This window comes from Balaenoptera ricei, chromosome 9 (genome assembly GCF_028023285.1).
Source record: "Balaenoptera ricei isolate mBalRic1 chromosome 9, mBalRic1.hap2, whole genome shotgun sequence".
NCBI lineage: Eukaryota > Metazoa > Chordata > Mammalia > Artiodactyla > Balaenopteridae > Balaenoptera > Balaenoptera ricei.
This window is the reverse complement of record NC_082647.1, coordinates 37,220,711-37,246,854: the sequence shown is the minus strand read 5'-3', so window position 1 is coordinate 37,246,854 and position 26,144 is coordinate 37,220,711. Positions and strand designations below refer to the sequence as shown.

Below are 26,144 nucleotides of genomic sequence, written 5' to 3'. Positions count from 1 at the left end.
TTTTGTATATCTATTGTAAGTTTTTTTATTTGTGGTACCACAGTGTTCATATGTATTGACCTATAATATATCTACTTATTTTAAACTTACAGTCATTTAAGTTCAAACACATTCTAAAAGATCTACATTTTTAATTCCCCTCCCATTTGTGTTTTGACGTCATATTTTACATTTTCATGATTCTCCCTTAACTGTTTATTGCAGTTACAGTTGCTTTCACAATTGATTCTCTGTCTTTACTATATATTTGCCTTTCCTAGTGGGATTTTCCCTTTCCTGTAGATCCTTACTTCTTTCCACTTAGAGAAGACGCTTTAACATTTCTTTTAGGGTAGGCTTAGTACTGATAAACTATTTTTTGCTTGTCTGGGAAGTTCTTTATCTCGCTTTCTATTCTTTTTCTTTTTCTTTTCTTTTTTTAATTTTTTTATACAGCAGGCTCTTATCGCTTTCTATTCTAAATAATCGTTTTGCTGGGTATCCTAGTTTGCAGGTTTCCCCTTTCAGCATTTTGAATATATCATGCCACTCCCTTCTGGCCTGCAAAATTTCTGCAGAGAAATCAGCTGATAGCCTTACAGGAATTCCCTTGTATATGACTCTTTGTTTTTCTCTTGCTGTCTTTAAATTCTCTCTTTAAATTTGCCATTTCTATTATGATATGTCTTGATATGGGTCTGTTTGGGTTCATCTTTTGGGGACCCTCTGTGCTTCCTGTACCTGGATATGAGTATTTTCTCTTTCAGGTTTGGGAAGTTTCCAGCCATAATTTTCTCAAATACATTTTTGATCCTCTTCTCTCTTCTCCCTCTGGGACGCCTATAAGGGGCTTAGCCCTATTTGTGGACTCTCTGTTATATTTCATTAATAATCCTGACACTAATACCACACTGTTTTCATTACTGTAACTTTAAAATAAATTTTGAAACTCTCCAACACTGTCCTTTTAAAAAGTTGCTATTCTAGGACCTTTGGATTTCCACACAAATTTTAGAACACATTTATCAATTTCTACAAAAACACCTGCTAGAATTTTGATCAGGATTGCACTGAATCTATAGATCAATTTTGGGAAAATGGATGTGTTAAAGATATTGAGTTTTTCCACCAATAAACACAGTATATATCTCTACTCATTTAGGTCTTCTTTACTTTCTCTTGATAATTTATAGTTTTCAATATACAGTTTTGCTATATATTTGTCAGCTTTATATTTCATGTAAGTATATGTTCATATATTAAATACTTCATATTTCTGATGCTATTATAAATGGTACTATTTTTAATTTCTAATTGATTGTGGCTAGTATATACGAATTGATTTTTATATGTTAATCTTACATCTTGCAACCTTGTTAAACTCACTTACTGGTTCTAGTAGCTTCTCTGTAGATTCCACAGAATAATGTAATAGATGATCAATGTCATCTGTGAACAAAGACAGTTTTACATCTTATTTTCCAATGTGGATGCCTATCATTGCTTTTTCTTGCTTTCCTGCACTGGTTAAAACCTCTAGAGAATGCTGAATAGAGGTGGTGAGAGTAAATAACCTTATCTTGTTCTTTTTTCAGTTTTTATTGGAAAAACATTTTTCTTTCACTATTAAGTATGATGTTAGCTGTAGGTTTCTTTTTTAGTGTATTACGGTGATGAAAAGAATAAGTGGGGTTTTTTTTATGGTATATGTAATTTTATTTTTAACCATTTTTAAACTGAAGTATAGTTAATTTACAATGTTGTGTTAGTTTCAGGTTTACAGCAAAGTGATTCATTTATATATATATTCTTCTTCAGATTCTTTTCCATTATAGATTATTGTAAGATACTGAGTAGAGTTCCTTGTGCTATACAGTAGGTCTTTGTTGTTTATCTATTTTCTATATAGTAATGTGTATATGTTAATCCCAAACTCCTAACTTATCTCCCCCCCAGACCCGTCCCCCACTATCCCCTTTGGTAACCATAAGTTTGTATTCTACGTCTGTGAATCTGTTTCTGTTGTGTAAATAAGTTCACTTGTATCATTATTTTTTAAGATTCTACATATAAGTGATATCATATGCTATTTATCTTTCTCTGTCTGACTTCATTTAATATGACAATCTCTAGGTCTATCCATTTTGCCTCAAATGGCATTATTTCATTCTTTGTTCTGGCCGAGTAATATTCCATTGTGTATATATACCACATCTTTTTTATCCATTCATCTGTTGATGGACACTTAGGTTGCTTCCATGTCTTGGCTATTGTAAATAGTGCTGCTATGAACACTGGGGTGCATGTATCTTTTCAAATTGGAGTTTTCTCCAGATATATGCCCAGGAGTGGGATTGCAGGATCATATGGTAACTCTATTTTTAGTTCTTTAAGGAACCTCCATACTGTTCTCCATAGTGGCTGCACCAATTTACATTCCTACCAACAGTGTAGGTGGGTTCCTTTTTCTCCGCACCCTCTCCAATATTTATTATTTGTAGACTTTTTAATCATGGCCATTCTGACTGGTGTGAGGTGATGCCTCACTGTAGTTTTGATTTGCATTTCTCTAATAACTAGTGATACTGATCATCTTTTCATGTGCCTGTTGGCCATTCGTATGTCTTCTTTGGAGAAATGTGTATATAGGTCTCCTGTCCATTTTTTGAATGGGTTGTTTTTTTGATACTAAGCTGTATGAAATGTTTGTATATTTTGGAGATTAATCCCTTATTGGTAGCATTGTCTGCAAATATTTTCTCCCAGTCTGTAGGTTGTCTTTTTGTTTTGTTGATGGTTTCCTTTGCTGTGCAGAAGCTTTTAAGTTTAATTAGGTCCCATTTGTTTATTTTTGTTTTTATTTCCATTACTCTAGGACACAGATCAAAAAAATATATATTGTTGCGATTTATGTCAGAGTGTTCTGCCTGTGTTTTCCTCTAGGAGTTTTATATTATCTGGTCTTATATTTAGGTCTTTAATCCATTTTGAGTAGATTTTTGTATAGGTGTTAGAGATTGAGTATTTTTTTTAACATTAAACCAATCTTACACTCCTAGAATAAATCAAACTTAGCCATGATGTATTATCCCTTTTGAAATACTGTTGGGTTCAATATGTTAGAATTTTGTAGACAACTTTTCTGTCTATGTTCATGATGGACGTGGTCTGTAAGTTTTTGTTGTTGTTGTTCTATAATGTCTCTGGTTTTGGTATTGGGGTAATGGCCTCATAGAATAAGTTGGGAAGTGAAGCCATTTGAGCCTGGAATTTTCTTTGTGGGAAAGTTTTTAACTGCCAATTCAAATTTCTTTACATTTAGGGCTACTGAGGTTATGTATTTCTTCATGAGTGAGCTTTGGCAGTATGTGTCTTCCAAGGAGTTTGACCATTTCACTTAAGTTGTGGAATTTATTGGCATAAAATTTTTTGTAATATTTATTTTCCTTTCTTTTAATATTGGTAAAATATACATGATGTTACACCTTTCTCTTTATTTCCTAATCAGTATGGCTAGTGATTTATAAATTTTATTGATCTTCTCAAAGAGGTAGTGTTTGCTTTCATCAGTTTTTCCCTACTATTTTTCTGAAGGTTTTCTATTTCATTGATTTCTGCTGTAATCTTTATTATTTTCTTTCTTGTATTTTGGATTTAATGTGGCCTTGTTTTTTTTCCTAGTTGGAAAGTTGATGTCATTGCTTTGAGACCTTTCTTATTTTTCTAATGAAGGTGTTTAGTATTGTAAAATTTCCTCTAAGTACTATTGTAGTGATTTTAGTGGCATCCTATGCATATCTTATGTTTTTGATATCTTATGTTTTTATTTATCTTCATTCCAAAATATGGTCTAACTTTCCTTGTGAGTTCTTCTTTGACCAATGTTCTAATTGTTCCATCAATTATTGAGAGAGGGGTAATGAAATCTTCAACTATAATTTTATAAATGTCTATTTGTAATTGCTACCTTATCAGTTTTTGGTTTACGTATTTTGAAGCTCTGTTATTAGATGCGTATATATTGAGGATTGTTTTGTACTCTTGATGAATTGACCTTTTTATCATTATGAAATGGCCATCTTTATTGCTGGTAATATTGCTCTGACATCTACTTTGTCTGACTGTAATAGTGCCACAGTGCCTTTCTTTTACACATCCTATTTGTGTGTTTATAATTGAAGTGCATTTCTTGTAGGCAACATATATTTGAGTCTTGCTTTTTTTTATCCAATCTGACAATTTCCACCTTTTAATTGGTGTATTTAGGCCATATCTATTTAATGTGATTATTGGTAAACTTAAGTTTAAATGTATGATCTTGCTATTTATTTTCTATGTTTCCCATCGGTTCATTGTTTCCTTCTCTTTTCTGCCATCTTTTGGATTAAAGAAATTTCTTTATAATTCTATTTTATCTCCTTTGCTGGCTTATTAGCTGTAACTCTTTATTTTACTGGTTGCTTTAGAATTTATAGTCTACATATTTAATCTATCATAGTCTACCTTCAAATAGTATTTTACCACTTCATATATAGTATAAAAACCTATTACTATACATATAGTATATTTCCCTTTCTCCCCTCTTGTGCTATTGTTATCATACATTTTATTTTTATATAGATTATAAACTCTACATTACAACTGACTCTTGAACAACACGAGTTTGAACTGCACAGGTCCAATTATACATGGAGTTTTCCAAGAAATATACAATTAGTCCTCTGTATCTGTGGACATGGAACCCAGGGATATGAAGAGCTGACTCTAAGGACCTGAGCACCCACAGACTTTGATATCTGTGGTGGTGGTGGGGTGTCCTGGAACAATTCCCCTGGGTGCTAAGGGTCAGCTCTACTATTAGTTAGCTTTTATCAAGTTCAGAAAAATTCTGACCATCACTTCTTTCATTCCTTTCTGGGGGGACTCCAATTATGCTTATATTTGGCCATTTGAAATTAACTCACTGCTTGCTGATGCTTTTCCATTAAAAAAAAAAAACTCGTTTAATTTTGGGTAGTTTCTATTGCCATGTCCTCAGTTTAACTTTTCTTCTTCAATAGCTAATGTACCATTAATCCCATCTAGTACATGTTTCATATAATAGATCATAGTATCCATCTCCAGAAGTTAGATTTGGGTATTTTTAATTATCTTCCACGTCTCTACTTTACTTTTTGTTCATACAGAATACAGTCATAATGTCCCTATCTTAATGTACTTGTTTCCAAATTTTAACATCTGTGTTAGTTCACAGTTGGTCTCTGATGGATGATGGATCTCCTCATTGTGGGTCCTATTTTCTTGCTTCTTTACTTGACTGATTACTTTTTTATTGGATGCTAGGCATGGTGAATTTTACTTTGCTGGGTCCTGGATGACTTGGTATTGCTATAAATAGTCTAACTTGCTCTAGGATATAGTTAAATTATTTGGAGACAGTTTGATCTTTTTGGTTTTTGTTTCAAGATTTGTTAGGTGGGACTAGAGCAGCCTTCAGTCTAAGGCTAATTACTCTCCACTACTGATGCAAGGCTTTTCTGTGTACTCTACCCAAGATACTGTGATTCTTGAGGTTTCCAGTGTGGCTGGTGGGAACGGGTGCTACTTCCAGCCTGTGTGAGTGTGCTGGGCACTATAACCTCTAGATCTTTGAGGTGGTACTTCCTCCAGTCTCATGTAGTTTTCTCACAGACATGTACTGATAAGTACTCAGCTGAGTACTCAGGGAGGATTCTTTGCAGACCCCTGGAGTTTTCTCTCTGTGCAGCTCTCATATCTTTGGTACTTTGTCCATGAGCCCCAGCTGTCTTGGTCTCTCAGGACTCTCACCTCTGCCTCTACAACTCAGTATCAGCTGGACTCTGCTTGGGATCCCCTGTTTGTGCCACACATTGGAAACTCTCTGAAGGCTATGTGCTGGTGCAACCATATGGCTCATCTCATTTGTTTTCCATCTCTTGGGGATCACTGTCCTTCATTACCTGATGTCCAGTGTCTTGTATATTATTTTGAATATTTTGTCCACTTTTTAGTTGCTGCAGGCAGGGGGAAAGAGGATCAGTCTGGTCCCTGTCACTCCATCTTGACTGGAAGTATAAGTTTCTTCCCTTGGTTTTAAAATTAGTTATAGGGTTCTGGAACTATCAAAGTCTGATTCTACTACTGAACTCATGTATAGTAGTTCTTTTGCCTTCTCTAATGGCTTTACAGTTGAAAATTTATAGCCCTATCTATAAATAAGCTTAATATTTAAATATTTGAACCTTAGGTTTAGATCAAATGGCCATCATATCTTACCAGTCCCTGAAGGACATCTCTAATGTGTGTCTTGAGGAAGGAAGGGGAGAGAATCCATGTACAAATCCACCTGCACTTTAAAACTATAGCTTCTAATGGCCCAGGAGGTCTCTGCAGTGGTAAGCTAAGAACAGCTGTTTTACCATAAAGCAAGTATCTGTCTACGTTTAGGAGATAATAGTAATGCTTTTAGCATTTTCTTATTTGTCATTGTTAGTCATATAGATTCAATATAGACAGTCAAGCTCATAAAAATTAAAGAATAAATTCATATGAAAGTTGACTCTTCATGCAGGAACTTTTCAATATAACAGTAAACATTTCTTTAGCACTCACTATATAACAGGTGCTTTGTTAGGTGCTTTAAATACTTTTTCTCAAGTAAACATGACAACAATCTTATAAGGTATGGTCCACTACAAACCCCACTGCACAGACGAGAAAACTGAGGCTCAGAGAGTCAAATCAAGGTTGAAAATAAGATTTCATTCTTTTATTCAAGAAATCTTTAATGAGTACTTAATATGCCAGGCACTCTTCTAGGTGCTGGGAATATAGGAGTGGAGGAAAAAACATCTCTGCGCCTGAGTTTATACTCTCTCACAATCTCTTTATAGCAATAAAAATTTGTAAAAAAATTTTTGTGCCTGGTGCCATATCAAAAGTAAAATGGCAAATGTTATAAACTTATGTCATTGAGGGGAAAAAAATCTAATTTTAAAAGCAGAGGAAACATTCTTTGTAAAGTTAAGTAGTTTTATCTACTAAGTACAAATAGCTGGGATTTAATAAAGTTTTGGCTGTCTCCAAAGCCCCTGCTCTTTCCACTATTCCATAATAGCTCTACATCAGAGTACATTTCAGAAAGAGATGCATTAAAAAATAAAATAAGGAATCTTTGCAACTTACTGAAGTTTCTTGATTGAAATGATAGATGATAAACAGGGAACAAAACAAAATGAAGACAAATATGGTATTGGTCAAATTAATATTAGTTAACTAAATGCTCAAATTTTCACAGAGTATACATTTAGTTTTGAATAGAAATAGTCTCTTATCAACTTGTACACAAGAAATATATTTGCTATTTCAGGAATGTAAAGACAGTGCTTTCCTTTGTAATATATACATGTAAAATATTCATCTCAAAACAAACAGAACTATGCATACCTCTACAGCAGGTACGATGTCTATGCCAACAGTTAGAAATTCTTCAAACTTCAGAAATGGGTTAAAGCAGCTGCCAACATCAAGTAATCTGATCTTTCCTGAGGTTTGTAGCAACCTAAAAATAGATTATTTTCAGTATGCCTTTTATAAGATGAAATAAAATATAAGAAAAATTCAAAAATTTGAGAATAAAAAAGATCATATAGATTATTGGCTCTCTTTTTGGTCTCATGATCCCTTTACATGTTTAAAAATTACTGAAGCCTAAAAGCTCTTTTGTTTATGTAGGTTCTATCAATAATACCATATTTGAAATTAAAACTGAATGGTTTAAAAACATCAATTCATTTATAAAACAATAACACTATAGTATATGCTAATGTAAATTATACTTTCTAATGAAAATCTAGATTAGAAAGATAGTAAAAGTGAGTTACTGTTTTACATTTTTTCAAGTCTCTCTAATGTCTGGCTTAATAGAAGACAGATGGATTCGCATGTCTGCTTTGCATTCAAGCTGTTGCAACATCACATGCCATGAAATTTCTAGAAAACTCAACCCTACACTCAAGAGAGGATGAGAGTAGAAAAGGCAAACAATATTTTAGTATTATTATCAAAATAATTTTCCCCCCACAGAGACCCTAGAAGGGTCTCAGATCCCCAGACCATACTTTGAAAACTGTCTTTGTAGATGAAAGAATCCATTCACAGATTAATTCTCAGTAGTCAATATAATGATGTCTTTGGACTTAACTTTAATTTGTCTCAATGATTTAAAAGGACCAAAGAGCAAAGCAATGATAGAATAGTATTTCTTAAATTATGAAAAATTTTATTTTGTGCAGGAGCGTTCCTTGTGTCTAAAAGTAGTAGGAAAAAAGAAGGTAAACAAAACCGAACATGACCACTAAAGTTAGTCAAATGCAACTATTGATAATATGGATCTACATAGCAGCAAATAAGGATGAAGGAAAACAGTGGATTTTTGTTGGTCTGAAGCCTATAGTCCTAGTGTCCAGACAGTAAAGCAATAATAAAAACCAACTTAAGACATATGCCATTTTATTGATATTAAGACAATTTTGCTGAAAAAAAATTATGAGTAGATACTGCAAACATAAAGGAAAGAAATATAGTGAAATAACTGGGTAAAAACAGAATCTTGGTTCTTTAAAGCCTATAGGGCAGAGAAAATCTGCCCAGCTTCTGTTCCTTATACCTCAGCTAGCATACTGCCATAGTGTCCATTAGAGAGGTGTTAAACTACAGACTGTAGTTAAGCTCCTGGAAAAGGCACTGTAAGTCAAAATAAAATAATATAAAGTTTTTTTTTTCATAAAAGGAATGCAGTAAATAGGGGTTACATTTTTTACCAAGAGCCTGATGTCCTAACATTTTACAGAAATGACCATAATCACCATTTGATTATAAATAAACTGTATACAGGACCTGTTTAATACAGTACATGGCATTTTATAGTACCATAAAAACAATATGAACCAATTAAAAGATTTCTGTCAACAAAATTTTATTTAAGAACTCATCCAAAGAAGGGGTTATGAGGGTATAAGGAAATAAAAGGAATAGCTAGAAACTCCCTCAGCAACAAGAGCTGATCCTAGGGCTCAAAAGGTAATTTTCTGTACTGCAGCCAAATCAGGAAGCAGATTATTATGTAGTTTGGGTGATGTGTATAACAAATAATCATCTGTAAAGTTGAATTAAGTTTAGCGATACTTGAAATATCACAATACACTAGCTCTAAGGAAGAAGGAGGCCAGCGAACTACTGTGGTATAGGTTCCAAGTTGCTAAACAGAGCAAAAGATCCAGTAGATAGGTACCTTGAAATGCCTGGCATATAGCTGACATTTACTGCTGAATTAACAAATTTGAATACTCAAATCATAACCAGTTTGAATAAATGAATCTATAAAAATATGTAACACTAAGTACACTACTAGATTGCCATTCTAATCCTTATGTGGGGCTATGGTTAAGAACAAGAGTTCTGGAATCAGAGAGACTAAAATCAAAACCTGATTCTGTCCTTTACCTGTGTGATATGGGGACAACAATGGTACCCACACTTAAGAGTCGTTTCTAGGATTAAATGAGATAATGCGTTTATAATTCTTGCCCTAGTATGTGGTACATGGTAAACGCTCAAAAAGTGGTAGATATCATTGTTAGCTATTAATATCATGTTATATACAAAATCTTTTGTGGTTTGTCCACTAATGATCTTCCTGAACATAGTAAAAGCAGAATTTGACTCACACTAAATTCTATACTGGTAGACTCTAGTAAATTGGGTAACAAAAAATTTCTGATAGTCTTTAAAAAAGTGCTTCTTAGAAATTAACCTTTCTACCTGGATGGAGTATTCCAAATCATTCAACTTAATTCAACTTTAAAATATAATTACCAATAACTTAATATCATGGATTAACTTAATAACATTAACTCTCAGTAATACACTTAATCCATTTCAAATTCTTTGGTTGAGCTCTGTAATTTTTTTTGCATCAAACATATATTTAGTTTAAAGACTATCACAAAGTGAACAGAACATCCAAGTAATTATCACCCAGGTCAAGAAATAACACATTGCCTGCACCATAGAAACAGGATCCTCCCTGACGACATCTCCTACCCCTTTCTGTAATGGTAACCACTATCTTGTTTTTAGTGATAATCATTCCCTTGATTTCCTTTTATAGTCTTGCTACCTATGACTGAATGTCTTCTGAATAACATAGTTTAGTTTTACACTACACATTTGCTTTTGTGACTTTCTTCTTTCATTTAATATTAAGTTTGTGAGTGTCATTTGTGTTTCTGTAGTTAATTCATGTAAATTGCTGTGTGATAGTACCTTTATACAACACATCCCATTGTGATTTTGATTAGAGTGGCACTGAGTCCAAAGATCATTTGGGAGAATTAACGTCTTTACAATATGGACTCTTTTAATCCATGGACATGGCATAGTTCTCCATCTATTTAGTTCCTCATTGTCTCTCAATAGCTTTAACAATTTCTCTTAAAAGGTCCCATGTATATTTTGTTGGATTTATACTTCTTGTTAACTCATATTTTTTGGTGCTGTTATTGCTTTTCCCCTATGGATAGACCTTGTTATTTTTTAAAATTTAATTTTTCTTTGTTGGTTACAGAAATGCAATTCATTTTTGTGCAATGATTTGTATCCAGCATCATTACTAAATTCCTGTTATCTCAACTGCTTATCTGTATATTATTTTGGGTATTCTAGTCTAGGTACGTAGTTATATAATCTGTGAAAAATAATATTATTTCTTCTTTCTTATCTATCCATGCACCCACCCATCCATCTATTTTTTGCCTCACTGCTTTGCCCAGGACTTCTAATACAATATTAAACAGGACTAATACAAGCAGGTACTATTTTGTTTCCAGTCTCAGAGGGAACATTAAGTATAATGTTCACCATTAATGTATAACTCACCATTAAATATAATGACTGTTGTAGGTTTTATATAGAATCCTTGATAAAGCTGATGAAGCTACTTTTATATTTTGCTAGTTCCTTTTAAAAAAAAATTTCACACAAATCTATGTTGGATTTTATCAAATGCACTCAGCTACTGAGATATGACTTTTCTTTAATCTGTTTATGTGATTAAATCTGTTTAAGTACACTCATTAATTCTGTAGCATTAAATCAATCTTGCCTTATTGGGAAGAATCTAATTTGGTTTTGATAAATTATTCTCTTCATAATTTAAAGGATTTGTTTTATATATGTATATATAGTTGGTTCTATTTGTGATGGGTCTGGTCTATAAAGTCACCACAAACACCGAACCATGCTCCTAAGGGAAATACAAGACTAGGCCTCTGGTTACAATACTTTCAACACCAGAGCAACACATAACTTGGATTTATGTGTATTTCTGTTTAAAGTTACCTTATTTAATATGTATTATGATGCATCAACACTGAACTCACAGCCAACACCATTACAACTCATGCCTAAGGGAAGCATATCTAATACACTATTTTCTCTGTTAAGGCATAATACAGCATTCCTGTGCTTAGATAGGCTCGAGATAGAACTTTAACATTATGCTTAGGGGCCATTTTTAAAGCAATAGGGCTTCCCTGGTGGCGCAGTGGTTAAGAATCCGCCTGCCAATGCAGGGGACACAGGTTCAAGCCCTGGTCTGGGAAGATCCCACATGCCGCAGCGCAACTAAGCCCATGTGCCACAACTACTGAGCCTGCGCTCTAGAGCCCACGAGCCACAAGTACTGAAGCCAGCCCGCCTAAAGCCCGTGCTCTGCAACAAGAGAAGCCACCGCAATGAGAAGCCCGCGCATCGCAAGGAAGAGTAGTCCCCGTTTGCCAAAACTAGAGGAAGCCCGTGCGCAGCAATGAAGACCCAATGCAGCCGAAAATAAAATTTTAAAAATAAAAGTAAAATCAATAAAGCACAAAAAATGTGACATTAAATAGACTGAAAAAGGGGCATTTTTATACTTGAGAGCTGAAACAATAAGGTAGAGCTCGCATTGTTTGACTTCAACTGGGAAGGTGTGTGTCAGATGACAAATTTTTCGCCACCCTCAGCATGCCCACAAATGAGTCTGAAACTGCCATGAGTACTGACCTTGGAGTTGAATTTTAGTGAGTAGTGAATTTGCAGATGTGGAATTTTTGAATAATTAGGATAAACTGTGTGTGTGTGTGTGTGTGTGTGTGTGTGTGTGTGTGTGTGTGTGTATGGATTTTTGCATCTATGTTGATAAGTGAGACCAGACTATAATTTTCTGTGCTAGTACTGTCCATGATGGGTTTTAATATCAAGGTTATGCTAGACTCTTAAGATGAGTGTGGGGTAATTCCTTTCATTCTATTTTTAAAGAGTATGTGTAAGAACAGAATTCATTTTTCCTTAAATGTTTACTAGAACTTGCTGGTAAAGCCATTTAGGCCTGGAGTTTTATTTCTGAGATTTTTAACCACTGATTTAATTTCTTTAATATTATTACAAAATTCCAACTTTTATCTCTGACTTTTTCTATCTTCCTGCTCTTTACTATTTCTTTTTCATTTTTTTTGGAGGGGGAGAGGGCCTTATTTGCTGAGTTATCTTTAATTTCTTGAGACATATTCTTAGTTCACTAGTTTCAGCTTTTCTTTATAATATATGCATTTAAGCTATAAATTTTCCTTTAAGTGATGCTTTAGCTATATCCACAAGTTTTAATAAAAAGCATATTTGTAACATTTTTTGACAAAAAATTTCTTCACAAAAAGTATCATTATTATTTAGTTGGTAACGCTCAAAAACTAATAGGAATATATCAAAAGGTCAAAGGAGCTAGCTTACAGGAGTTTCCACTGGCCTAATGTGAGATGATTTCAGCATCATAATAATGATAGGAATGAATTATAACACACTGAATTTTTTAAAAAATCTATCAGTCTACAGAACTTTAAAAAAGAGGAGGAAAAGGGAAAGTTCTCCTTTATAGAAGAATACCAACCAATGAATGTGTAAGCGAGCTAGAAAGAGAAAAATCACCATTTTCCAACTATTATAGTAAAAAAAAAAAACCAAAACAAAACTTGATTCAGGCAAGACCATGTTAAAGTTACAGTGAAAATTGTCAAGGAAGAGGAAATTGTCTCGGTCTTCACGTATAACCCAACAGATTAGAGATTAAAGGTACCTTTACAGTGAAGAAATCTGGTGGATACCAATTTAGTCAAGTGATGAAACTTAACATGAATGATAATGGGACAAACTGACATATGCCCTCTTAGTGATATACTGAGAACACAGTATCATCTATACCTATCAAAAATGTTTAACATGGATCTAATCATGGGGAATTTTCTAGATTAATCAAGCCTAAGAGATATTCAACTAAATACAATATATAATATTTGATTGGCTCTTGGATCAAACTACCAACCCACAGTTATAAAGAACATTATTAGAACAATCTGGAAAATTCAAATGTGAACTATGTAAACATGTAACTATATCAATGTTAAATTTCCTGAATGTGATGACAACTATATTGTGGTTACTAGGAAAATGTCCTCAATCTTTGGTGATACATGATAACGTATTTAAGGCTGAAGTAACTCAAATGGTTCAGAAAACAAACAAAAAGAAAAATGTGTCTATATATACACACATAGATTTATGGAGTAAATGTAGCAAAATATTAACTGTTAATGAATCTTGGTAACAAACATAAATGAGGGTATTGGTTGTACTACCCTTAAAATCTCCCTTAGAGTTTTGAAACTTATCAAACTTTAATGCTGGGGGGAAAAAAAACAAACCTCCTCAAAACAACTGTAGGTCTGTCAATTTTTGCTTTATGTATATTGAAGCTATACTATTAGGCACATACAAATTAAACACATATTCTTCTGTTAAATCACACCTTTTATTATTATGAGAAATATACTTTATCTCTAGAAATTATATTTATTCTACCATCTTATATTTTGGATATGTCTCTCATAAGCAACATAAACTGGATTTTAATGACAATAAAAATTTTCTTTTAACTAGAGTATTTAGATCATTTACTTTTAAAGTGATTTACTAACATATTTTGATTTATATACAGTATCTTACCTTGCACCTTCTATCTGCTCTATCTGTTCTCTGTTTCTTTTCCTCTGCTCCTTGCTTTCCGTAGAATCACTCTGGGAGCTTCAAAATTACTTAAAGACTCTGATTTAATTGGTTTAGGATGGAGCCTGGGCATTAGGGTTTTTAAAAGCTCCCCAAGTGAATGTATTGTGTAAGCCAAGGTTGAGAATTGGTTTTAGAATTTTCCTTTTAAATTTTAATAATTCCATATTGTTTCATTTTACGGATTTCAAAATTTATAGTTTGTTCTTTTAGAAAAATGTATACTTAACTATTGAATAATCTTAGCCTTCTCTCAAACCATACAAATGCTTGAGACCACAATTCTGTTGTGTGGTTATGTTAGTCATTCTGTGTATTCTGTTTTATAAATGTTTGTCCATATTTACCTTTTTGGTTGTTGTTGTTGTTGTTCATTCTTTCTTTCACTTCAGACTTTCCATCTGGGATCATTTTCTTTCTGCTTGAAATACATCTCCAGAATTTCTTTTAGTAAGAGATTTCTCTCTCCCATTCTTTCCTCTCCTTCTGCAACTCCATTAAGAAGTTAAACCTTATTTTATCTTCTATGTCTTTAACCATTTTAATTTATTATTTTTTTTTTCTTGTCCGTATGTGGCATTCTGGATAATTTCATTTACTCTGTCTCACTCAGTTCAATAATTTCCTCTTTAATTCATGTCATACACTGAGTTATTTTAATTATTTTATTTTTTATCTCTAGAAGTTTTCTTTTTAATTTTGGCTTTCCAAATGGCTTGTAGGTTCTTAAAGTTTCTAGTCCCTGCAGAAACTTTCAAGCATTCTTTTATTTTTAAAATATTATTTTATAAACAGTGACTCATAATTCTAGTGTCTGAGGCCTTTAAATATCTATTCTTGATGCCTGCTGATTTTAGATCATGGTTCCTTGTTTCCATACATGCTTCATAATTACTTCTTACTGTGAGCTGTTTTTCTTCAAAAATTATTTACGAAGTTTCTTTGAGCAGAAGTATTCATTTTTGCTCTGTCAGGCAATCTGGGATACCACCAGTGCCGGACCACTTTCAACCAAATAAATTCAGGGTTTAAAGTTTTTTGGACCACCCTCGTGATGTGAATTTAGGAGTTTATGCTTGGGATGTCCTGTAGTTTCAACTTGTCAGAGTCTCTCATGCTGTGGGTGAACGGGGTAGATTTATTCTGGTTCACCCTTAAACTGAGACAGTAATTTTCAGAGTTGAAGCTCCAAATCAGTGGAGTATAAAAACTAAAGTTGAAGTCTGCAGTTTGGAAAAATGCTCTCAAGGCAAAAGAAGCTTTGTGCTCTGCCTCCCTTTCTGGGTTCCTGCCAGCATTTGCATTTGGCCCTACCAGTTCTTTGGTGTTTTTAAGATTTATCCAACATTTTAAAAAAATTATTCTTTTCAAGTTTGAGAGATTAGTTAGAATATTCTGCTAGCATATTCTAGTTAACATTCAAAGTAAATACATAAACAGATAAAATTAATTTAGTCTAGCTGGTCAGCATAAAATCAGTCTGTGACAAAAAGAGTCAATAATTATAAAAGGAGGGGCTTCCCTGGTGGCGCAGTGCTTAAGAATCCACCTGCCAATGCAGGGGACATGGGTTCGAGCCCTGGTCCGGGAGGATACCACGTGCCGCGGAGCAACTAGGCCCGTGCGCCACAACCACTGAGCCTGCACTCTACAGTCCATGAGCCACAACTACTGAGCGCACATGCCACAACTACTGAAGCCCGTGCGCCTAGAGCCCGTGCTCTGCGACAAGAGAGGCCACTGCAGTGAGAAGCCCGTGCACCACAATGAGGAGTGGCCCCTGCTTGCCACAACTGGAGAGAGCCCGCGCGCAGCAATGAAGACCCAACGCAGCCAAAAATAAATTAATTAATTAATTTAAAAAAATTATAAAAGAAGTAGAAGAAGTATTTCATTATTGTTCACAGATATGAAAATACTTATTATGTGAATACATTAGGTGTGCTAAGAGCAAAAATAGCCTCTGAATAATCTATCAAATGACTTTGAAGCTTCTTAATCAAAAAAGGCCAGAGAGCCAACCTTAAGTGACCTTAAATGACAGACTTCATAGTTAAAATGCCAAATACAGATATGACTAAAATGACATTGAATTACTCAATTTTCTCATTTTAATCACTATTTCAAATTTTTCTGCAAGAGAAATAAGCAAGTCTTTTATGTTAATACTATGTAAAAGCTATCCTGGTCTCTCTCAGGTTTACCCTTAATAAATTCTTATGGGATTTGTAATCCCATAGTCCAAAATAAATAAAATTTATAAGGACTACTGTCACATCAAGATGATTTTTATTGATAATGACTAAATCCTGGCACCTATATTTCTGTATTTGAAGCACCAATACTTCAAAATTAAGCAACAAACATTACTACTTATGCAAATTCTCATATTATAAATTTACTTGGGGGAAAAGCCCCTTTTGTTTGCAAGTTAAATGATGGGTAAGGTGGTGGTTAGGTATCTGGAATTCAAAACATTGGCCTCAGCAAAGTAAGAATAATTCATTTAACAAAAGAAATACTTAAACAGTATAATAGGGTGTTTTTTTTTTTTTTCTCAATAGTACCAACAAACTACTCTTCCTCACTGAAGCTGAAAGATCTTGAAATTCCTGTATCTTGGCATCCAAATTATATTTCAGAATACCTTTCACTCACAGAATACAAAAACAAAACAAAATCTTTGTCAGATCGTATGCTCTAATTTTTGATGTGGAAATGGAAATCTGAAGCCTCAAGGTTCTAAAATCAGAAATAAGATTAGAGTTTGGAAGGAAATTTTCAAGTTTATACTAAATAGCTATAATCATAAATATATAGTTAAGACTGTTTAATCTTAGTTTAGAAGTTATTTTAATTTGAAATTATTCATCGAAACAGTATTTCAAATCTTCTACAAAAAACCCGAATACCTTTAGTATCATTTTAAAAAATACTTTAAATGTATACATAACTATAACTTGACAAATACTTATTGAATACTTATTGTACCTGTCTACCTCTGTTTAGGAGCTTGAGATTCCCAAGTAATTCAGTTCAGTAAAGAAGACACACATGCAAATACAACATGAAAACAATGCAATGATTGTATAGTAAAGGAGTGTATAAAATGTTATAGGAGTAGAAGAACACTGGTAGAAGAGAAGGGAAATCCATAGCTGGGACCTGCAGGATAAGCAGGCTTCTCCCAGGAGAAAATGAGAAATGGGGGGTGAAGAATAAAGGGAAGGACTGTTGAGGTAGGTGACTGTCATTCCAGTTAGAAACCATAGTAAGTGCAAAGGTACATGTTTCCAAGTAGGTGTGGACTTTCCATAAAATCTGTGAAACTCATAAAGTGCCTTTTGAAATGTCCAGCAACTGATTTCACTGTATTGTAGTTTTTAAGTCCAGAGTGACAATTTTTTGTTCTTTCTGCCCTTAACATTTTTAAAACTTTGAATTTTAAAAACAAGCAAAAAAACAAAAAAGCCTCTAAACACATTTCCTATAAAACAGAGAAGAATATTATCTGAAATGGCTCTTTCGCTGATTTATCCAAGACTTGAAATCTAATTCCACTACCATGAATAAGTACATATATGTATATGGCATTATTTTTCAAACTGACTTACATATTTTAATACAACATTCACAATGTAATTCCCCCAAGAAAATTTCCCCAGAAGAAATAGTTACTAAAATGCCAGTAATAGCACCTTCTTCATAGTGTTGTATAAACATTAAATGAGTTGCCTACACATCATAGATGGGGACAAGGAGTAGAGAAGTAATAATTATCAAAAGTTTGGTACAGTAAAAAAAAAAAAAAAAAGGCTCTGGAGACAGTCAACAGAACTCTGTCTTCACTTGTGCTTTACTACCAAGTGACCTTAGAAATTTTACTTACCCTTTTTTGCGTCTCAGTTTCCTCATCTGTAAAATGAAAGGCCACTCTAATTCTAAAATTCTAGATCAGTTCTTGATAGAATAAAATACCACCTTCTTGCAGATGTGAAACCTGTCTCTATCAATGTCCCATTGAAAATAATCAAATAAACAAAAACTAAGACTTCTTAAAAAAACTGCTACCTAGTGAATTTTCCTGAGGTCCAAATTTCATGAAAATCTATTCTGTCAGATTGTTAATAGACATCTAACAGCAGCAAAGCTCTAAGGGGCACTTTTTTCAACGTTCCATATATAGGATAAAAACTGGCGTAATTATGGCACTGTCAGATGCAACAATAATGAACCAAAGTCTTTCACTGCCTCAACATGGAGGCAAAATGGAAAGGGACTCTGTCACTTAGGATGCCTCTGCATGAGGCTCTCTACCAATAGTTCTTAATCTTTTTGGGTAACAAACTTCTTTGAGTATTTGATGAAATCTATGGCCTTTTCCCCCTAGACAACAATACACATATGATACACAAATCACATTTTTATATAATGCAGGGTGGTTCACAGACTCTGCTTGGATTATCTGAGTTTCCATGTATAGGCAGTGATGATGAAGCTAAGGTTTTATAGAATCATTGTCTTGGTCTGGTATAGTTTTGTTGCAAGGAACAGAAAACCACTTAAACTAGCTTAAGTAAAGGCAAATTTATTTTAAATATGAAAAGATATCTCATGGAATTCAACTTTAAGAAGCACAGTTGGTCTTCATGGGAACAGAAAAGTTACCAAGGAGATAGTCTTCTGTCTCCTTCTTCTTTCCAGAAAGCTGCCTCAGTTGCCTACAAAAAATTTCTGGACTTTGATGACAAAAATAGACATGGTCCTATATCCCTGAACTATACTATTAAAGTATAATTATTTTTCACTTCAGTTTAGAGTAGTTAGTATTTACATACACAGTCAGGATGTGAGCTAGATTAATAAAGTAATATTTGTGAACTCCTCTCTGAGTTAATGTTTAGCATTCTTCGTTAGGATGTGCTCTTTAAATCCCTTCCAAGACACTTGTAACTCTCAGATAGCCCTTCTCAGATTATACTTTTCATGCTTTATCCCTCTTCCCATAGCAACCTAGGACTTATTACAGCTATATCATTTTCTACTGAAACATCTCTCCAAAAATTAACATCAAACTCAACCGCAATAGACAATTTGCCACCATTAAGAATGTTTAAAAGAAATGCGATGTAGGAGTTGTAACTTCATTAAACAGTTGTAATAAATTTTGTGGTCTACGGCAGCACTGTTGGAACATGTTAGTGTTCTCTGGAGACTACTCTGGGGCATTTGAACACATTTTTCTAAATGTGCACTAGGCTGTATGTAAGCCTTAGATTTTAAACCCTTTTTTTGACACGTAAAATGTGATTCCAAAGAGATCAAGGGAAAGAAAAAAAAAAAAGTCATTATACCTTATGAGAAACAAAACAAAAAGGAATGGCTGAATTTACTAATGTTGGTAAGGCAAATACTTGGAAAAAATTAGTTTTTCTAGGGCTTCCCTGGTGGCGCAGTGGTTGAGAATCTGCCTGCCAATGCAGGGGACACGGGTTCGAGCCCTGGTCTGGGAAGATCCCACATGCCGCGGAGCAACTAAGCCCGTGCGCCACAACTACTGAGCCTGCGCGTCTGGAGCCTGTGCTCCGCAACAAGAGAGGCCGCCATATTGAGAGGCCCGCGCACCGCGATGAAGAGTGGCCCCCGCTTGCCACAACTAGAGAAAGCCCTCGCACAGAAACCAAGACCCAACACAGCCAAAAAAAATAATAAATTTAAAAAAAAAAATTAGTTTTTCTAATGAGGAAAATATAACAGGTCAACAGTCTGACTAGTCAGGAAACAAACGGTTTTCTAAAGGACAGCTAATTGAAATACATTTAGACTGGTTCCTAATTTCAGCATATACGCACTCTCTTCATTTACATTCTGTAAAGTGATAAAACATACTGATTAGAAAACAAAGTTTAGCTAGAAAGTTTGTAATGCTTCCTCTACATTTTAATGTCTCTTTCAAATGTTCATTTACATTCCTCAGTAAATTTTCATTTTGCTTCTTTAGGCGGATTTAAGCAGAGAATCTTAAAATTGTATTATTTAAAAACATTTTTAAAACTTAAGAATTCAGTCTTCTAACTTCATTTGCAGTTTTTCAAAAGTGTTAAGAAAAAAATCTTATATGTAAAAATGTATAGGCTGGTCAAATGATAACTTTCTATTTAAATTTCCCATGTTGGTGTTTACTCAATATTGTCTTTGTTCTCTTTTCCAAAACAGTTATAGTAAAACATCACATTTCTTTACTCTCTCCCCCTCAATTCCCATCCATTGGTTAAGGAGTTTAGTAAGGAAATGCAGGATTTTATTTCCTACAAAATTTTCTGTCTGGCATACTGCCAGTGTCAACAACAGCATCTTGAACTCCTCAAGACATATTAAGAGGGAGTTGTAAACTCTAAGTAAAATTTTTTGCTCATTACATAAGAAAATCTGGCAATATTTACCCAAGTATGCAGTTTACAACAGTTTTTCAAAGTGCTCTCTACAAAGCTGTAGGTATTTTCCAGAGTCCATTCAAGGGCCAACAAAGGCAGGTATGGGAGATATCTGGAGGCTACAACTTCTGTACCCTTTGACCGTACCATAAAATGTTTCCTCTGAAGAAAAGGTTCTATGGTTAAAATGGCTGAAATCAATGATCTAGGCCTTACTAATTATCCCTGCTGGTTTGACATAGAGGAAGGGGGAAATTAGATTTCCATATCTTATCTTTTTGAGAAGAAAAAACAAGAAGAAAATGCATTTTTGAGAGTCAGTATGTAAAACAGCACTGTCACTCTGACTCTGAATTCATGACAGTCATATATATGGAAATTTTTCTAAAGCCAACTTTTGGGGCTGATAGATGACAAATAAGTGGGGAAAATTTATTACTAGATACCTTGGATCATATAAAAATCCTTAGTTCCACCTATCCTCTTGTCTCAATCATTCCTTCAAGGAACAGCAGAAAAAACAGTTAAAATAGAAAACTTCTGATTCTGATGACTTGGTTTATTATCATTTACTTAGCAACTCGTTCTTAGCGTTGTACATAATCCACTTCATTTCTATATGTATCACAAATCCCTGAAATGACTGCTAACGATTATTGATTTTGATGGCAATGCGTAAAGCCAGACAACAGTTTCCCCTCCATATTTTGGTAGTAAAGAACAAAAAATATATTGGAGGGAGATTAAGTGTGTGAGTAAAGGTTGTTTATAGACTAAATAATCTGCACTAAGTAGATGAAGTCAGGCTTTAACAAGGAAAAGAGAAAACAAGAGTTAGCTCATGGAGTTGATTTATATCTGGAGGGCCAGTTTTTCCCAAAGTGCATTTCACGAAATAGTCTTGCAAGTCGCTTCTTTGTCAATAGGTCAGTGAATGTGGAAAATATAATCTCTTTTTGAAGAACTACAGGCATGTAACCATATAATAGCTCTATAATTAAGAAACTCAATTTAATTTTAATGTCCAAATTTATTTTGTTGACAAACTCCCTTTTAAATTATGTATTACTTATTTTACAGAACTTCTCTGGGAAACTTTTGAGACGAGATAGGGATTCATGAGAAAGGCATGGATATCTAGTTTTTAAGCAAAACATCTGAAAAAAACTGAAAGGGTAACCCAGAAAATCCATATACAGAGATCAGAGAAGGGTATAAAGAATTAAGTGAAAAGATCTCAGCATGGTTTCACATGAATGCCCAGATTCCCGCTCTTATTGACAACATTCTTTGTGTTGCCATCATGGTGATCGTTGTAATCATATACAATGGTCACTATATCGGCAATGTAAAATTCTTATGAGTAGGTACTACTACTCTCATTTTATAGATGAGGGGAATGAGGTTAAATAACACATGGAAGGTCATATGCTAGTAAGTGATTTCAGGTGGAATTAAAATCTGTCTGACTCAGCAGCCTGAGCTTTTAACAATTATGTTCACTATGTTTAGCATAGAAGGAAGTAGCAGTTTGGATACAAATTAACAGTTGTCCATGCATAAAATAAAGATGCTATGGAAATATATACTATAAATGTAGTTCTTCATTTTGAATACAACCTAATCATATGTATTAGTTTTCTATTACCATGTAATAAACTACCACAAAGTTAACTTTAAAATACAACCTAATTCTATAGGTTAGAAGTGCAGGTATGCTTGGCTGGTACTCTGCTCCGGGTGTAATAAAGCTGAAATCAAGGTTTCAGCAGGCCTAGGCTCTTATTTAAGAGTTTTGTGAGGGAAGAATCCACTTCTAGGCTCATTCAGGCTGTTGGCAGAAACCAGTTCCATGTGGATGTAGGACTGAGAGCCCTGTTTTCTTGCTGGCTGTCTGCTCAGCTTCTAGAGGCCACCTGTATACCATGGCTCATGGCCCACACCATTTTCAAAGCCAACAACAGCATACTGAATCCTTCTTATGCTTCAAATCTCCCTGATACCCTCTTTTCCCCTCCTCTTCTGTTGCATTTGGAAAAAGTTCTGTGTTTTTAAGGGCTCATGTGATTAGATTAGGCCTACCCAGATAATCTTCCCATCTTAATCAATGGATTAGTAACCTTACCAGAAAAAAGACTAAGGTCACATGAGGAAGAGGGAATTCTGCCTCCAGACTACTTTTAGACTCAAAATGCAACATTACCGCTTCCCTGGGTCTCTAGCCCACTTTCCTGCCCTGCAATTTTGGACCTGCCAGTCCCTACAATCATGTGAGCCAATTCCTTGAATCTCTGATCCTCTACACACACCCACATACTATATTGGTTCTATTCCTCTGGAGAACATGACTAATACACACTCCCCAAAAGAATCCCTGTATCTGGTGGTCAAGCTTCCTGTTTTTTGTGTAGGGTTACCTGAGAGAAGAGAGGGAGCTCCAAAACACGGAGGAATATCAGTGGCATATCCCTGCTATTTGTTCCCTAGCAGCCTACCACAACATATTGAGTTTCCTTGCTCCCAGGTAAGTCAACAGATAGACTGAATTATTGGTTTTAATTAAACTAGGCCTCATGAAAGAGTAGCTTATCAAGATGCCTGGCAAAAAAGCTTAAAGGCTGAAGATAATCTAAAAAGGCAAACGCAAGGGAGTTACAAATAAAACAAAACAGATCTGACACTTCGATTCCTAGTAAAAACATTTCTTAGCTAGACTGAAGCAAGCAAAAAAAAAAAGACTAAATCAGATCTGGCAAGAAATTGGAAAAATTCAAAATTATAAAGTTAATTGAAATGCAGATTTATATTCACTCATGACCTTGTCCTAAGTGGTATTTTAAAATACTGTTTAGGGCTTCCCTGGTGGCGCAGTGGTTAAGAATCCGCCTGCCAATGCAAGGGACAGGGGTTCGAGCCCTGGTCTGGGAAGATCCCACATGCCTCGGAGCAACTAAGCCCATGCAACTACTGAGCCTGCGCTCTAGAGTCCGCAAGCCACAACTACTCAGCCCGCGCGCCTAGAGCCTGTGCTCCGCAACAAGAGAAGCCACCGTGATGAGAAATCCGTGTTCCACAACGAAGAGTAGCCCCCGCTCACCGCAACTAGAGAAAGCCCGTGCGCAGCAACAAAGACTCAATGCAGCCAAAAATAAATAAATCAAATAAATTAAAAAAATAAAATAAAATACTGTTTATTTCAACTTTCTCACCTGTTATTTATGAAATAAACAATTTGTTGGTAACCTACACTTCAGTATTTTTTAACAACTCAAAATTTTGTGATAGGGCATGATTCTTTAAAGGCAAGGATCTAGTGCTTGAGTGACAATATATTTTATATGTAATGGAAATCTTTTAAGAGTTAACATAGTCTTACCTGTCTTCTTAAAAATGACTTGAACATTATCTTTTCTGGACATCAGAGGTATTCATCATGACCATTCATCATTTTTATAGATATATAGGACTCTGCTCCTTCAAAAAATTTGCCTGTTTCTAGAATTATTTGTTGCTTTTCTTTAAGATAGTTGGTGTTTTCTCTGTCACATTTTGTTATTATGTAAACTGACTCTTCTGTTTTCTTAAGGTTTCTAATCTATTATGCTTTGAAAAACTCTCCTTTATTTTCTCTCCTTCATTTTTGTGTATGAAGGCTTAATTCCATGGCAATTACTTGAACTGATCTCATCTTTATTCAGGGTGGTTAAATATAAGTCGGCTAAAACTAGATATACTGTCTTTTATTAACCAGGGTAAGAAGCCAAATAGTAGAGAGATTAGATTACCAGTGTTTTCTGAAGATATAAAGTGTCACACACAACACCCCCCAACACCTGCACCCCCTTTTTAAAACCTTTTCTTAGTCTACTTCTAACATTTTAATCCTTTGTTTTTTCCCCTTGGGATCACCCATAATCTGTTGTATTTATGGCTCCATCCTACTCTAAATACTTTGGGCCAACATCACCGTACTCAATGGTATACAGAACTGAAAAGATATTCTAGGGATAAATAGAAAATAAAGGAAACAGAGTACTACTAATTTTCCCTGTTTCTAACCTTGATTAAGTCATCTTTGTTCTAAAGTCACAGTTAACTTAATCATGAGATTGGCACTATTTGGGGTTTTGGTTAAAATTAATTTTATAGTCCCTTCTAACAGAATTCATTCATTCACTGATTTACTGTGTTCCTTTATGTGCAAGGTTACTGTGTTAAGCCCCCAAATTATAGCAGAGAATAACAGAGTTTGAACATCTGTCCTCATGATGCTTTATACACTAGTACATGGTTTGGAAAATTATAATGGTTAGTAAGATTATAATGCCCTTTGGGCCAGTTACTAAAGTGAATAACTTAATTCTTTTAGAATTTTCTAACCCTTTTTTAAAGTTCTCAATTACTATTAAAGCCTAAAGAAAACCTGGCCTTTAGACACAGACACAAGTTCTCTTGTGATTTTACGATAGAGTAGATTATTTTACTTAGATTAATTTACTGTGAATTCTGTCAAACATACAGACTTTCCCAGGTTTTTTAAATTGTTTCTACCTTTGAGAATATGTATTCAATCTAGAGTTAATCCATAACAGTACAGAGATCTTGGGAGGAATAAGCTTTTCCTCTTAAACGGTTCTTAAAGCAAATAAACATTGCCTAAAGGCTTAGAGATTGAGTGAGGTAGACAATGTCATTCCGAAATACTTTACTACTCTATACTCATATTTATAGTTTAAGTTCTAGGCTGTGACCTCTATCACTGTTGGCTTAGATAAAAATTAACACAGGTAACATTGTTTCTATGAAGGCTAAAAACCACTGCTTCGGAAAACTGAGGTAGAAAAGAATCCAGCTGGCTAAGGTTCTTTAACAACTTACATAATTCACAGAAGGCTTCCACCTCAGATTCACATTTCATCTCTGGTCATGTTCTTAAGGCCACATTCTTAATTTTAAAATATTCTCCAGAAGTAAAGCAATTACGCTCATACTTTCTATATTAGATTACTCAATTGTTTCCATTTTTCCTTCATTTATTCAAATATATACTGAGTACTTATTGTATGCCAGGTATTCTGTAGGTACTGATGATACAGTGGTAAGGCAAACTTACTGTCCTTAAACTTACACAGCAGGAATCTAATTTAGGTAAGTGCTGTATAAATAAAACATCATCAATTATTTTCATATGGCTTTCTATAAGTAGAGCTGAACTGAGAATGGGAAATACACACAATATAATAAATATATAGTACTACATGAGGACCACCACTTCAAAAATGAGTCATAAATAATATATGATTTGGGAACTGAAGTGTCTATTCACTCCTCCATATACAGTTACTCAGTATCACTAATTTGGCTATTATCAGTATAGTAAGAATAAACTTAGTAACAATGTGTTATTAAATTTGGTGCAGGGAAACACTTCAGAATTCTGTGCAACACTGTTACTAATCTAAAGACCCCAGCTCTGACTTAGGCAGATCCGCAGGTAGGCAGTCTCCATGGGCCAAGTGAAGCACGGAGAATGGGCGAGAATCAGGGAAGGAAAGC

At 34.4% G+C, this 26,144-nt stretch overlaps 1 protein-coding gene across 1 annotated transcript in view; it reads right to left on the bottom strand.

Moving 5' to 3' along the window:
• The window catches only part of BMT2 (base methyltransferase of 25S rRNA 2 homolog), a 79,789-nt gene that overhangs the window by 10,099 nt on the left and 43,546 nt on the right, over positions 1-26,144 (bottom strand). Inside the window, exon 4 of the mRNA XM_059932686.1 lies at positions 7,447-7,561. Coding sequence (XP_059788669.1) covers positions 7,447-7,561 — 115 coding nt within the window. The remainder of the gene's footprint in view (positions 1-7,446; positions 7,562-26,144) is intronic.